The 12,190-nt window shown below is 36.0% G+C and overlaps 1 protein-coding gene across 1 annotated transcript in view; it reads left to right on the forward strand.

Annotated features, from left to right (window-relative positions):
• Window positions 1-12,190, forward strand: part of LOC149173325 (uncharacterized) — a 193,391-nt gene that overhangs the window by 113,942 nt on the left and 67,259 nt on the right. Inside the window, exons 2-3 of the mRNA XM_089426662.1 lie at window positions 454-533; window positions 985-1,045. Coding sequence (XP_089282788.1) covers window positions 454-533; window positions 985-1,045 — 141 coding nt within the window. The remainder of the gene's footprint in view (window positions 1-453; window positions 534-984; window positions 1,046-12,190) is intronic.

The raw sequence follows: 12,190 nt of genomic DNA on the forward strand, positions 1-12,190 counted from the left end.
TCTTAACATTAAATGAAAGCACGTGTTTGCAAAAATGGTTAAAGTACCTGTTGATAGATGACCCACCTTCCTTCAAGAATGCCAGATCAGAGAGATCACTGACCGAAGCAATAGGAGGAGATATCTGACATCAAACTCTCTGAAGACCATCATAGGGCCTCTGGCTGGCTGGTTGTTATTAGAGGAGAAATTTTTTCTCCTATGGATTACCCACTTTTCTTGGGCAGCAGGCCCTTTATCAGTTTGATTCATAGCATGGTATAAGATATATTTGTCTCAATTCTCACCCACTAATAGTATTATTTCTCCTGTTACTGTTGATGTCCTCCATTCAAGGAAGTAAGATAATTCTAGACTACTGTAGGATATGTTGCAAAAACTACATCAATTTTAAGATGAAAGTTAGAACAATGTATGAAAACTCTGAAAAGACCTGTAATTTTTTGCTGCCAGGATTACTCAGCAGGCTCATCGTTATATGGAGAACGAGCAAAGCCCAAGCCTTTTGCTGCCCGTTTTGCATCATCTGATGGGTACTGTTTAGGATGACAGTTTCTTTTCTTGTAAAGTTCTTCTCTTTCTTCAGATGACATATGGGTTGGATTTCTGTTATATATGGTATATGCATTTGAGGAAGGGGTCAAGTCATCTGAAGCGATTTCAAATGCATTACACCCAAAGCCATGAAAGATTAGTGTATGCCTGTGTAACCTAGATGTTTGAAATACCTGCTCTTCTCTTCTCTTCTTGGCTATCATTTGTGTTAAGGCTGGCATTGACTAGGAGATGAGGCAGCCTAATCTATACAAACCTATGTAGTAGTGCTAGGATTTAAAAAAGTTGTTTGAGCATATGTGAGCAGAAGCATGTTTTACATTCTTGAACCAAATTTTCTGTAGCTATTAATATATATTCAGTGGATATCTGTTTCTTTTCTCAATTTCTTATGATTGCATTTTGTGGTTCTTGTGTGATGGTATCCAGGTCAGAAGTATTGAGTGTGGTGGTCCGACCTTCCACACAGCTCAAGTTGACTTTTTTGGAGGTTTGGAAGGACATATACTTCTACATATTACTTGGATTACTCATTTCTCGCTTCTTTTTTTTGAACTTATTTCAAGTTGTTACTTGTTTAGTTTCACGAAAACAGTGATTGACTCAGTCCTATGGTGTCATGCATCCAGCCTTCAGTTTTCCTGTTAGGTTGGTGTAAACAAGCTGCCTACCAATATGTGGACATTATCTCAAAATGTATTCACACTATGGTAGTCAGTGATGGATACAGAAGCATTATAAGGCTGTAATCAATAAGACAGCTGTACTGAAAATATAAAACTGTTATGACCTAAGGATTAGCATGAGATAATTAATGTTGCTCATTGGCAGATGCTGAAGCCTGCAAACCATATACAATATATATTATAGATATCAAATGTTTTGCAGAAATCTACAATGACAGACGAAATGGGACAAAAAGAATCATGCAGAGTCTTGATGTAACCTTTCCTGTATAAAAGGATGAACTTTACGAAGTGTACAAACTTAGTTAATTTTTATTACATTCTTAGAATCAATTGACAATTTTAAATAGCTTCCATCATTTTAAACGAAGTCTGTTTTTCTGAATATAACTTAATCAAAATTTGTTACAATTTTGGAATCAGACTATTCAAGAATATCCACCCCTGCAAAAGAAAATGCCCTAATAAATTGTCAATGAAATGTCTTTGCCTACCAAAGGCATGGATAATAAGATAAAAGAGAGAGAATGCCAGATTTAGTGCTTGCCTGTCTGTATCTCTTTACTGCAGTCTCCCAATTTCAAAAAGAAAATGATTGCAAATGAGGATGCTTAAATGTTTTAAGATCAAGCTAAACCAATTATTGATCCAATTATTCTTTCAATGTTAACATGCCACATGTCCTAGGATGTGAGTCCTATTCGGTGATTACATAATTATCCTTCGGTTTGGGTACAGGCTCAGGCCTCATCAAATATGCTTTGCAATCTAGAACACTATGCTTTATAAGCTCCTAACACAAGGCCTAATTAAGAATAGTTGTGGATGAGACAAAAATTGCACTTAAGAATGGAATCATAAGAATCTCCCTTCATGATCTGACCTTCAAACATGGCTGATGGGATGCCGGTATTTATGTTGTTGCCTTTATATCTGTTGGAATGTGGGTAAAATGGAAATCCAAGTGGCATCAGTTTCAAATGATTTGTAAAATTATGTTTTGTTAGTGGTTTCATGATATGGTATCAGCAGCAAACAATTTGAGGCCCATAAAAACGTAAGAAAATCCCAAGTTAGAATATTGAAAACCATATCAAAGAGCAGATGGAGCTCAACTAAAAAGTGTCATTTAAATGAGAAGAGGTGTAAAATCAGCAGTATGAGAAATACAAATTTCTAAGCAAGAACTAGACATAAAAAATGAAGACCCACACCTCAAACATACAAAATCCAAGCGAACGATGCCTTTCAATTGGGCAAAGATGGGATTATTATAATATTTTATCTAACCACTTCCTAATTTCCTAAATATGCCTAACTAATAAGGGTCAGGGGACATGACCCCTATAACTTTAGACATCAGGACTTGTTGAGAAATGTAACTAGTAACGGTCTTCATAATTGTTGTCTAACTCATGACATGATGTAATTTATATGTATTTGTAAAAGGAGAAAAAGAAAATCATTATAAAGATCAAAAGAAAAATTATTTATAAGCATGGGTTTCGTGCTTTATGTCTTTTGTTTCTAGGTAAAGGTCCCATTGAAGGCTTCTAGGGTTGAGTCATGAGTCATTGTACTTGTCATTATGATCTAGACCCTTATTGGGCTTCTTGTATAAAAGAAATAAAATTATTTTGATGTAATTTGGACATCTACACCTCCACCATCAAGTCAGCCTGCCCGTCCTTCATGTCGGCCTTAATGAAGAGATTCGACCTCATTGGGAGACTATATATAAAAGAGGAACTCGACTCATTATGGCATCAATCAATATCATTCGATCTGCAACTTTGGAGAGAAAGAACATGTGCGAAGGCTAGAAGAAGGAAGTTAAATCCTAACGAAATAGGAAGAAACACTTAGCAAGTAAAAGGAGCCAATTTTTTTCTCATTTTCTGTCACATGTGCGAGGAGATCTGAAGCAAAAGTTTGAAGGTGCTGGCCAAGATTTCAGATGTTACAGAGAGGGCCGAGACCATGTTTTTGACTCAGATTTTGGAAGGATGACTTATGTTGACTTTTGAAAATTTGGCTGGAGTTTGACTTGTCTACATGGGAGGCTGACTTGGTGGATTGGAGGAAGTCTATGTCTTGGTCAAAGGGTCTAGGTTGTCTCATTTGATTTGGTTCTAAAGAAGAGAAAAATAGTTTTTTCGGTTCCCCCTAGAAGAGCGGTTTTCCCCTGGCTGAGAGCCTACGTGCTGTCCTTGTTGTTTTGATCTTCATACATTTATGTTTTGGTAGTTAATTTGATGATAAGAAGATAAAAGAAGACATATTAAAAGATAATAAGATTCCTAAGAAACCACAAGTAATTATCAAGATAAGAGAATCTTTCTGCCTTTCTGATTTTCTAACATGGTAACAGAGCTAAGGTGAACTAGAAGAGGAAAAAGGCAGCTTGGAGATCAATAGTTCTCATCATCTTAAGGAAGAATTCAAGAAAAATTTCAAGATAGATCATAAGAAAAAGAGAAGTCTTGGTCTACCACTAGCTAACTTGAAGAAGATAGCTAACTTGAAGAAGACCAAACCTTATAAAAGCAGTATCAAACTCAAGAACATATTTTTGGGCATCTTTATAAGTCATAAACACTATGATTAGACCGCAAACTTGGGCTAGAAGGTTAAAGAAAGTAAAGGTGCGGAGAAGCACTCTTTAGGCATCATTTGTCATCATTTCAAGGAATCCAAATAACAAAAATAAAAATCGAAAATCCTGTAAAGAAATCCCAAGTTCTAAAGTATGTTGACATCATATCAGAAATCCAAAAAGATCTTGAGCATATTAATATAAGGAAGAACGAGACCTAACTATGGCCTAGAAAGCCGACTTTAATCCAGCGAAGAAAACTCCTTGAAATATCAATATTTGAAAGGCATATTAGGCCTATTTACAAGGTCTCTTTCAGTGGGTGTCAAAAGCCCTGATTAGAGAGGCATAGTCACAGACCTATATCAGTTATTATCAAGGCTTACAACAGTCCTATCAATAGTCTAGTGATGGCACGTGGAAGAGGAACCAAATCCATAATTTTTTTTTGAAAAGCAGTTCAAGATCATTTGTGACTGTTGAAAGTCCTATCTTAAGGATTGAAGTAAAAAGTGAAAGGCTACAAGTATCTAAAAATTCAAATGACCAGAAATACATATCAGTCCTTCTAAGGGCAGTTAAAAATCATTCAAGGCCCTGTGGTATCTCCTGCAATCTTCTTTAAGAAGAGCAGAAAGAAGCATCTTGGAAGAATACTCCTATTTGACATCGTTTTAAGGGAGCTCTTCAACACCTTGAAGTCAAGAAAATTTGCAGCTACAGTTAAGACACCCTGTGAAGAGCATCTTGATGGCAGCATTGAGGAGGTATAACTTGGGAAGCAATCACTTTCAAGAAAGGGTAAGGTAAGGCTGCTATAAGGTATGTATAACATAACATGTTCATTTTGTAAATTTTTGTTTAAGGTCTATATATAAATATGCACTAGGGTTTTGCTATATGTTTTAATTCTAGGGTTTGCAGTATTATATTTGTTGAAATTTTTTGAATATATAGGATTGTAAACCCTCGATGGATATTAAATTAGAGATCCCTTTTCAAAAACCCTAACCCTATTCTATTTTGTTCCCTCATAGAAACCTTAGCTTTTGGTCTCTAGGGTTTGTAGGTAGTATAGGGAGAAATAGCAAACTCTAGTGAGAGTAGAATTGGATTTGAGATTCAAACTCTAGAGTTGATGTTTCGAAAGGTAACATCACGAGACTTAGGGTTTGGATCTAGAAACCTTAGGAATTCTCCCTCTCTAAAGATTCCATAGATTAATGAAATTGTCTTCATGCTTTCGTACTTGTATAGTTTGCTTGGTGGTACTTGTCAGTGAATGTTGTAGGTACATAAAGAAATACTAATCTTATGCCATGATGAATGAAAACTTGAAAAATTGTCATGGTGAGAGGGAGCCCTTGAATAGGAAGCCCTACAAGGTTTGTAAAGGAAGCAATTCAAGGTATGTTTAAGATTACAAGATTTGTAGCGAGTCCTCATCATATAAGAAGGTATGATCATTTCGTCTTTAAAATTGCTTTATATTAATGTCTCTCTCTTGTCTAAGGTTTTGCTATAGAATCATGAAGATTCATATATTGTTAGGGTGTTTGATTTCTAAGATCAAAACAACCCTTGTAATTATCTTTTATTCACTTTGATAAAACCCTAGCCTTTCGATTTTTAGGGTTTGTTGATGATATCTAGGGCATACAATAAAACCCTAGCATTTTAGGGTTTGATGATATTATCCAGGGTTTATGATAAAAACCCTAGTAAAAGTTGAAATAAGATTCTAGGACTTGAAAGAGAAACCCTAGATGCCTTCGTTATGGTTAAAACACTAACATTATTTAATTATTGGATATCTAAGTTTTGATAATAATATCTATGGTTTGTGACAAAACCCTAGCAAAGGTTATTGTAAGAGTCTAAGGCATAAACGTGTAAATACTTCCGTTTCAATTGGAACCCCAACAAGGTTTAGGTTTTGAATATCTAAGGTTTATTTTCTTGTTTGAAGTTTTGATAACGCTAGATGCTCTCATTGTCATAACATGCTATTGATAAAATTAATTTCATGCTCTTGTACATATATATTTGTGTGCTCGGTTGTACTCGTTGTTGAGATTTGCAGGCACATAGTTTGCAAGAAGTTGTAAAGAGGTATGCCTACCTCATACTTGATAATGACCTTGTGAGCATGATGGAAAGAGGGCGCTGTGAAAACCTTGGTGACATTGAAGTTTACATTGATGTTTAATTGCTGACTTTGTTGCCATGATGTTTGTGAAGGTCGAAGTTCTCTGGTGACATGATAATGCAAAAGAAAAGGGCCTGTGTAGCTGGAAGAATAAAATTGTTGATGGACTTATCTCCCAAGTTGAGAGGGAGCTTGGATGAAGGAAAGTGTATATTTTCCATAGTTGAGGAGGACATGATGGGCCAGGACTAACAACCATACATACAATGAAGACCATAAAGGAAGAATGAGGTCGAAAAATAGCTAAAGCACTACTGATAGCTACTCGTGTTTGATGAAGTTGTGAACGAGACATGGTTGATTTGAGAAGTGCTGAGGCTGAGTTTGGTGTTGCTTGAAAAGTTGGAAAGAGGAAGCTTCTGTCGATATTTGTTTGGATATTATGACGAACTAAGCAACATCAGAATGGTTGAGGACCTCGAAGCTTGTGCTAGCATATCAATAATAAGAACCAATATATTGGAAGTGATTGGGGTTGTGCGGCTATAGTATGTTCAAATGGATGAAGAAGTAGTTGATTTGTTGATCTCTCCCTGAAAAGTTTGTGTATTTTAGAAGCATGCTTGGATTGGTGGATATCTTTGATTTCGCTGAGAGGGAGCTACCTGTATGATGGTACTTGGGAGGACATGTTGGCCTGGTTGGTGTTGAGATCTTAGTTATAGTTTGGCCTTGATGTTGTCTAGATCCCAGTGTGGGAGGGTATCCTGGTCTTATGGAGCTCTGTTTTAGTGTTTGACCTTGATTATACCGAGATCCCTGTGAGGGTTGGTGTCTTGGCATGAAGGCCTAAATGGTATCTATATCTAGTTAGATTGATAGCATGGCTGTACCCTGATCGTACCTATAGTGGCAAGTTGCCTTGATGACACCTGAGTCCTTGGTGAGAGGATACCTTAGCAGTTTTGGTATCCCTATCATTGCATATGTTGTTGTATTCTTCTTGGAAAGTTTCAAATTGAGGTCAGCCTTTTATAGGTTGAGCAATTATGAATACATCCCTAGTTAAGAGGGAGTGTTGAGAAATGTAACTAGTATCGGTCTTCATAATTGTATTTTAGCTCATGACATGATGTAATTTATTTGTATTTGTAAAAAGGAGTAAAATAAAATCATTATAAAGATCAAAAGAGAAATTTTTTATAAGCATGGGTTCCATGCTTTATGTATTTTATTTCTAGGTCAAGCGCCCATTGAAGGCTTCTAGGGTTGAGTCATAAGTCATTGTACTTGTCATTATGTTCTAGATTGTTATTGAACTTATTGTATTAAAGAAATAAAATTATTTTGATGTAATTTGGTCATCTACACCTCCACCATCAAGTCGGCCTGCCCATCCTTCATGTCGGCCTTAATGAAGAGATTCGACCTCATTGGGAGACTATATATAAAAGAGGAACTCGACTGATTATGGAATCAATCAATATCATTCGATCTACAACTTTGGAGAGAATGAACATGTGCGAAGGCTAGAAGAAGGAAGTTAAATCCTAACGAAATAGGAAGAAACACTTATCAAGTAAAAGGAGACAATTTTTTTCTCATTTTCTATCACACGTGCGAGGAGATTTGAAACAGAAGTACGAAGGTACAGGCTGAGATTTCAAATGTTACAGAGAGGGCTGAGACCATGTTTTTGACTCAGATTTTGGAAGGATGACTTAGGTTGACTTTTGAAAATTTGGTTGGAGTTTGATTTGTCTACATGGTAGGCTGACTTGGTGGATTGGAGGAAGTCTATGTCTTGGTCAAAGGGTCTAGGTTGTCTCATTTGATTTGGTTCTAAAGAAGAGAAAAATAATTTTTTGGGTTCCCCCCTAGAAGAGTGGTTTTCCCCTGGCTGAGAGCTTACATCCTGTGTCCTTGCTGTTTTGATCTTCATACATTTATGTTTTGGTAGTTAGTCTAAAATAAGACATATTAGAAGATAATAAGATTCCTAAGAAATCACAAGTAATTTTCAAGATAAGAAAATCTTGCTGCCTTTTTGATTTTCTAACATGGTATCAGAGCTAAGGTGAACTAGGAGAGGAAAAAGGCAACTTGGAGATCAATAGATCTCATCATCTTAAGGAAGGATTCAAGAAAAATTTCAAGATAGATCATAAGAAAAAGAGAAGTCTTGGTCTAACACTAGCTAACTTGAAGAAGACCAAACCTTATAAAAGCAGTACCGAACTCAAGAACATATTTTTGGGCATCTTTATAAGTCATAAACACTATGATTAGAAAGCAGACTTGGGCTAGAAGGTTGAAGAAAGTGAAGGTGCAAAGAAGCACTCTTAAGGCATCATTTGTCATCATTTCAAGGAATCCAAATAACAAAAGTAAAAATCAAAGATCTTGTAAAGAAATCCCAGTTGCTAAAGTATCTTGACATCATATCAGAATCCGAAAGAGATCTCGAGCATATTAATATAAGGAAGGTCGAGACCTAACTATGGCCTAGAAAGCCGACTTTAATCCAACGAAGAAAACTTCTTGAAATATCAATATTTGAAAGGCATATTAGGCCAATTTACAAGGTCTCTTTCAGTGGGTGTCAAAAGCCATGATTAGAGAGTCATAGTCAAGACCTATAACAATTATTATCAAGGCTTACAATAGTCCAATAATTCATCTAGTGATGGCACATTGAAGAGGAACCAAATCTGTAATTTTAAAAAAAAAAAGCAATTCAAGATCATTTGTGATTGTTGAAAGTCCTATTTCAAGGATCGAAGTAAAAAGTGAAAGGCTACAAGTATCTCAAAAATCAAATGACCAGAAATACATATTAGTCCTTCTAAGGGCAGTTAAAAATCATTCAAGGACCTGTGGTATCTCCTGCGATCTTCATTAAGAAGAGCAAAAAGAAGCATCTTGGAAGAATACTCCTATTTGACATCGTTTTAAGGGAGCTCTTCAACACCTTGAAGTCAAGAAAAGTTGTAGCTATAGTTAAGATACCCTGTGAAGAGCATCTTGATGACAACACTGAAGGAGGTATAACTTGGGAAGCAATCACTTTCATGAAAGGGTAAGGTAAGGTTTCTCTAAGGTACGTATAACATAACATGTTCATTTTGTATGTTTTTGTTTAAAGGACTAGATATAAATATGCATTAGGGTTTTGCTATATTTTCAAAGTCTAGGGTTTGTAGTATTATATTTGTTGAATATTTTGAATATCTAAGATTATAAACCCTAGATGGATATTAAATTAGAGATCCCTATTCAAAAACCCTAACCCTATTCTATTTTGTTCCATCATATAAACCCTAGCTTTTGGTCTCTAGGGTTTGTAGGTAATCTAGGGAGAAATAGCAAACCATAATGAGGGTAGAATTGGATTTGAGATTCAAACCCTATAGTTGATGTTTTGAAAGGTAACATCATGAGACTTAGTTTGGATCTGGAAACCTTAGGAATTCTCCCTCTCTAAAGATTCCATAGATTAATGAAATTGTCTTCATGCTTTCGTACTTGTATATTTTACTTGTGGTACTTGTTAGTGAATGTTGTAGGTACTTAAAGAAATACTAATCTTATGCCATGATGAATGAAGACTTGAAAACTGTCATGGTTAGAGTGAGCCCTTTAATAGGAAGCCCTACAAGGTTTGTAAAGGAAGCAATTCAAGACATGTTTAAGATTACAAGATTTGTAGCAAGTCCTCATCATATAAGAATGTACAATTATTTTGTCTTTAAAATTGCTTTATATTAATGACTCTCTCTTGTCTAAGGTTTTGCTATAAAATCATGAAGATTCGTATATTGTTAGGGTGTTTAATTTGTAAGATCAAAACAACCCTTTTAATTATCTTTTATTCACTTTGATAAAACCCTAGTCTTTTAATTTTCAGGGTCTGTTGATGATATCTAGGGCATACAATAAAACCCTAGCTTTTTAGGGTTTGATGATATCCAAGGTTTATGATAAAAGCCCTAGTAAAAGTTGAAATAAGATTCTAGGACTTGAAAGAGAAACCTTGGATGCTTTCGTTATGGATAAAATACTACATTATTTAATTATTGGATATCAAGGGTTTGTGACAAAACCCTAGCAAAGGTTATTGTAAGAGTCTAGGGCATAAAAGTGAAAATGCTTCTGTTCAATTGGAAACCCAACAAGGTTTAGGTTTTGAATATGTAAGGTTTATTTTCTTGTTTGAAGTTTTGATAGCCCTAGATGCTCTCATTGTGATAACATGCTATTGATAAAATTAATTTCATGCTCTTGTACATATATATTTGTGTACTCGGTTGTACTTGTTGTTGAGATTTGCGGGCACATAGTTTGCAAGAAGTTGTAAAGAGGTATCCCTACCTCATACTTGATGATGACTTTATGAGCATGAATGAAAGAGGGAGCTGTGAAAACCCTGATGACATTGAAGTTTACATTAATGTTTGATAGGTGACCTTGTTGCCGTGATGTTTCTGAAGGTCGAAGTTCTCTAGTGACATGATAATGCAAAAGAAAAGGGCTTGTGTAGCTGGAAGAATAAAGTTGTTGATGGACTTATCCCCCAAGTTGAGAGGGAGCTTGGATGAAGGAAAGTGTATATTCTCCATATTTGAGGACATGATGGGCCAAGACTAACAACCATACGTATAGTGAAGACCATGAAGGAAGAACGAGATCGGAAAATATCTAAAGCACCATTGGTAGTTATTCGTGTTTGATGAAGTTGTGAATGAGACTCGGTTGATTTGAGAAGTGCTGAAGCTGAGTATGGTGTTGCTTGAAAAGTTGGAAAGAAGCTTTTGTCGAGATTTGTTTGGATATTATGATGAACTAAGTAATCAAAATGGTTGAGCACCCCGAAGATTGTGCTAGCATATCAATAATAAGAACCAATATATTGGAAGTGATTGGGGTCGTGAGGCTACAACATGTTCAGATGGATGAACAGGCAGTTGATATGTTGATCTCTCCCTGAAAAGTCTGTATATTTTAGAAGCATGCTTGGATTCCTCGATATCTCTGATTTGGTTAAGAGGGAGCTACCCATATGATGGTACTTGGGAGGACATCTTGGCCGAGTTGGTGTTGAGATATTAGTTATAGTTTGGCCTTGATGATGTCTAGATCCCAGTGTGGGAGGGTATCTTGGTCTTGTGGAGCTCCGTTTTAGTGTTTGACCTTGATGATACCTAGATCCCTGTGAGGGATGGTGTCTTGGGATGAAGGTCTAGATGGTATCTGTATCCAGTTGGATTGATAGCAAGGCTGTAGCTTGATGGTACCTATAGTGGCAAGTTGCCTTGATGACACCTTAGTCCCTAGTGGGAGGATACCTTGGCAATTTTGGTATCCCTAGCATTGCATATGTTGTTGTACTCTTCTTCAAACATTTCAAATTGAGGTCAACCTTGTACTGGTTGAGCTATTATGAATACCTCCTTAGTTAAGAGGTAGTGTTGAGAAATGTAACTAGTATCGGTCTTCATTATTGTTGTCTAGGTCATGACATGATGTAATTTATTTGTATTTGTAAAAAGGAGAAAAAGAAAATCATTATAAAGAACAAAAGAGAAATTATTTATATGCATGGGTTCCATACGTTATGTATTTTGTTTCTAGGCCAAGCCCCCATTGAATGCTTCTAAGGTTGAGTCATGTTTCATTGTACTTGTCATTATGTTCTAGACCCTTATTGGACTTCTTGTATTAAAGAAATAAAATTATTTTGTTGTACTTTGATCATCTACACCTCCACCATCAAGTCAACCTGCCCATCCTTCATGTCGGCCTTAATGAAGAGATTGAACCTCATTGGGAGACTATATATAAAATAGGAACTCGACTCTTTATGGCATCAATCAATATCATTCAATTTGCATCTTTGGAGAGAAAGAACATGTGCGTAGGTCAGAAGAAGTTAAATCCTAACAAAATAGGAAGAAACACATATCAAGTAAAAGGAGAATAATTTTTCTCATTTTCTATCACATGTTCGAGGAGATTTGAAGCAGAAATGCGAAGGTGCAGGCCGAGATTTCAGTTGTTACAGAGAGGGCCGAGGCCCGAGACCCTGTATGACTAAGATTTTGGAAGGATGAATTATGTTGACTTTTGAAAATTTCACTCGAGTTTGACTTGTCTACATGGGAGGCTAACTTGGTGGATTGGAGGAAGTCTATGTCTTGGCCAAAG

Source organism: Pinus tabuliformis, chromosome 4_2, assembly GCF_031772625.1.
Source record: "Pinus tabuliformis cultivar Carrire ecotype Pingquan chromosome 4_2, CPIR1, whole genome shotgun sequence".
NCBI lineage: Eukaryota > Viridiplantae > Streptophyta > Pinopsida > Pinales > Pinaceae > Pinus > Pinus tabuliformis.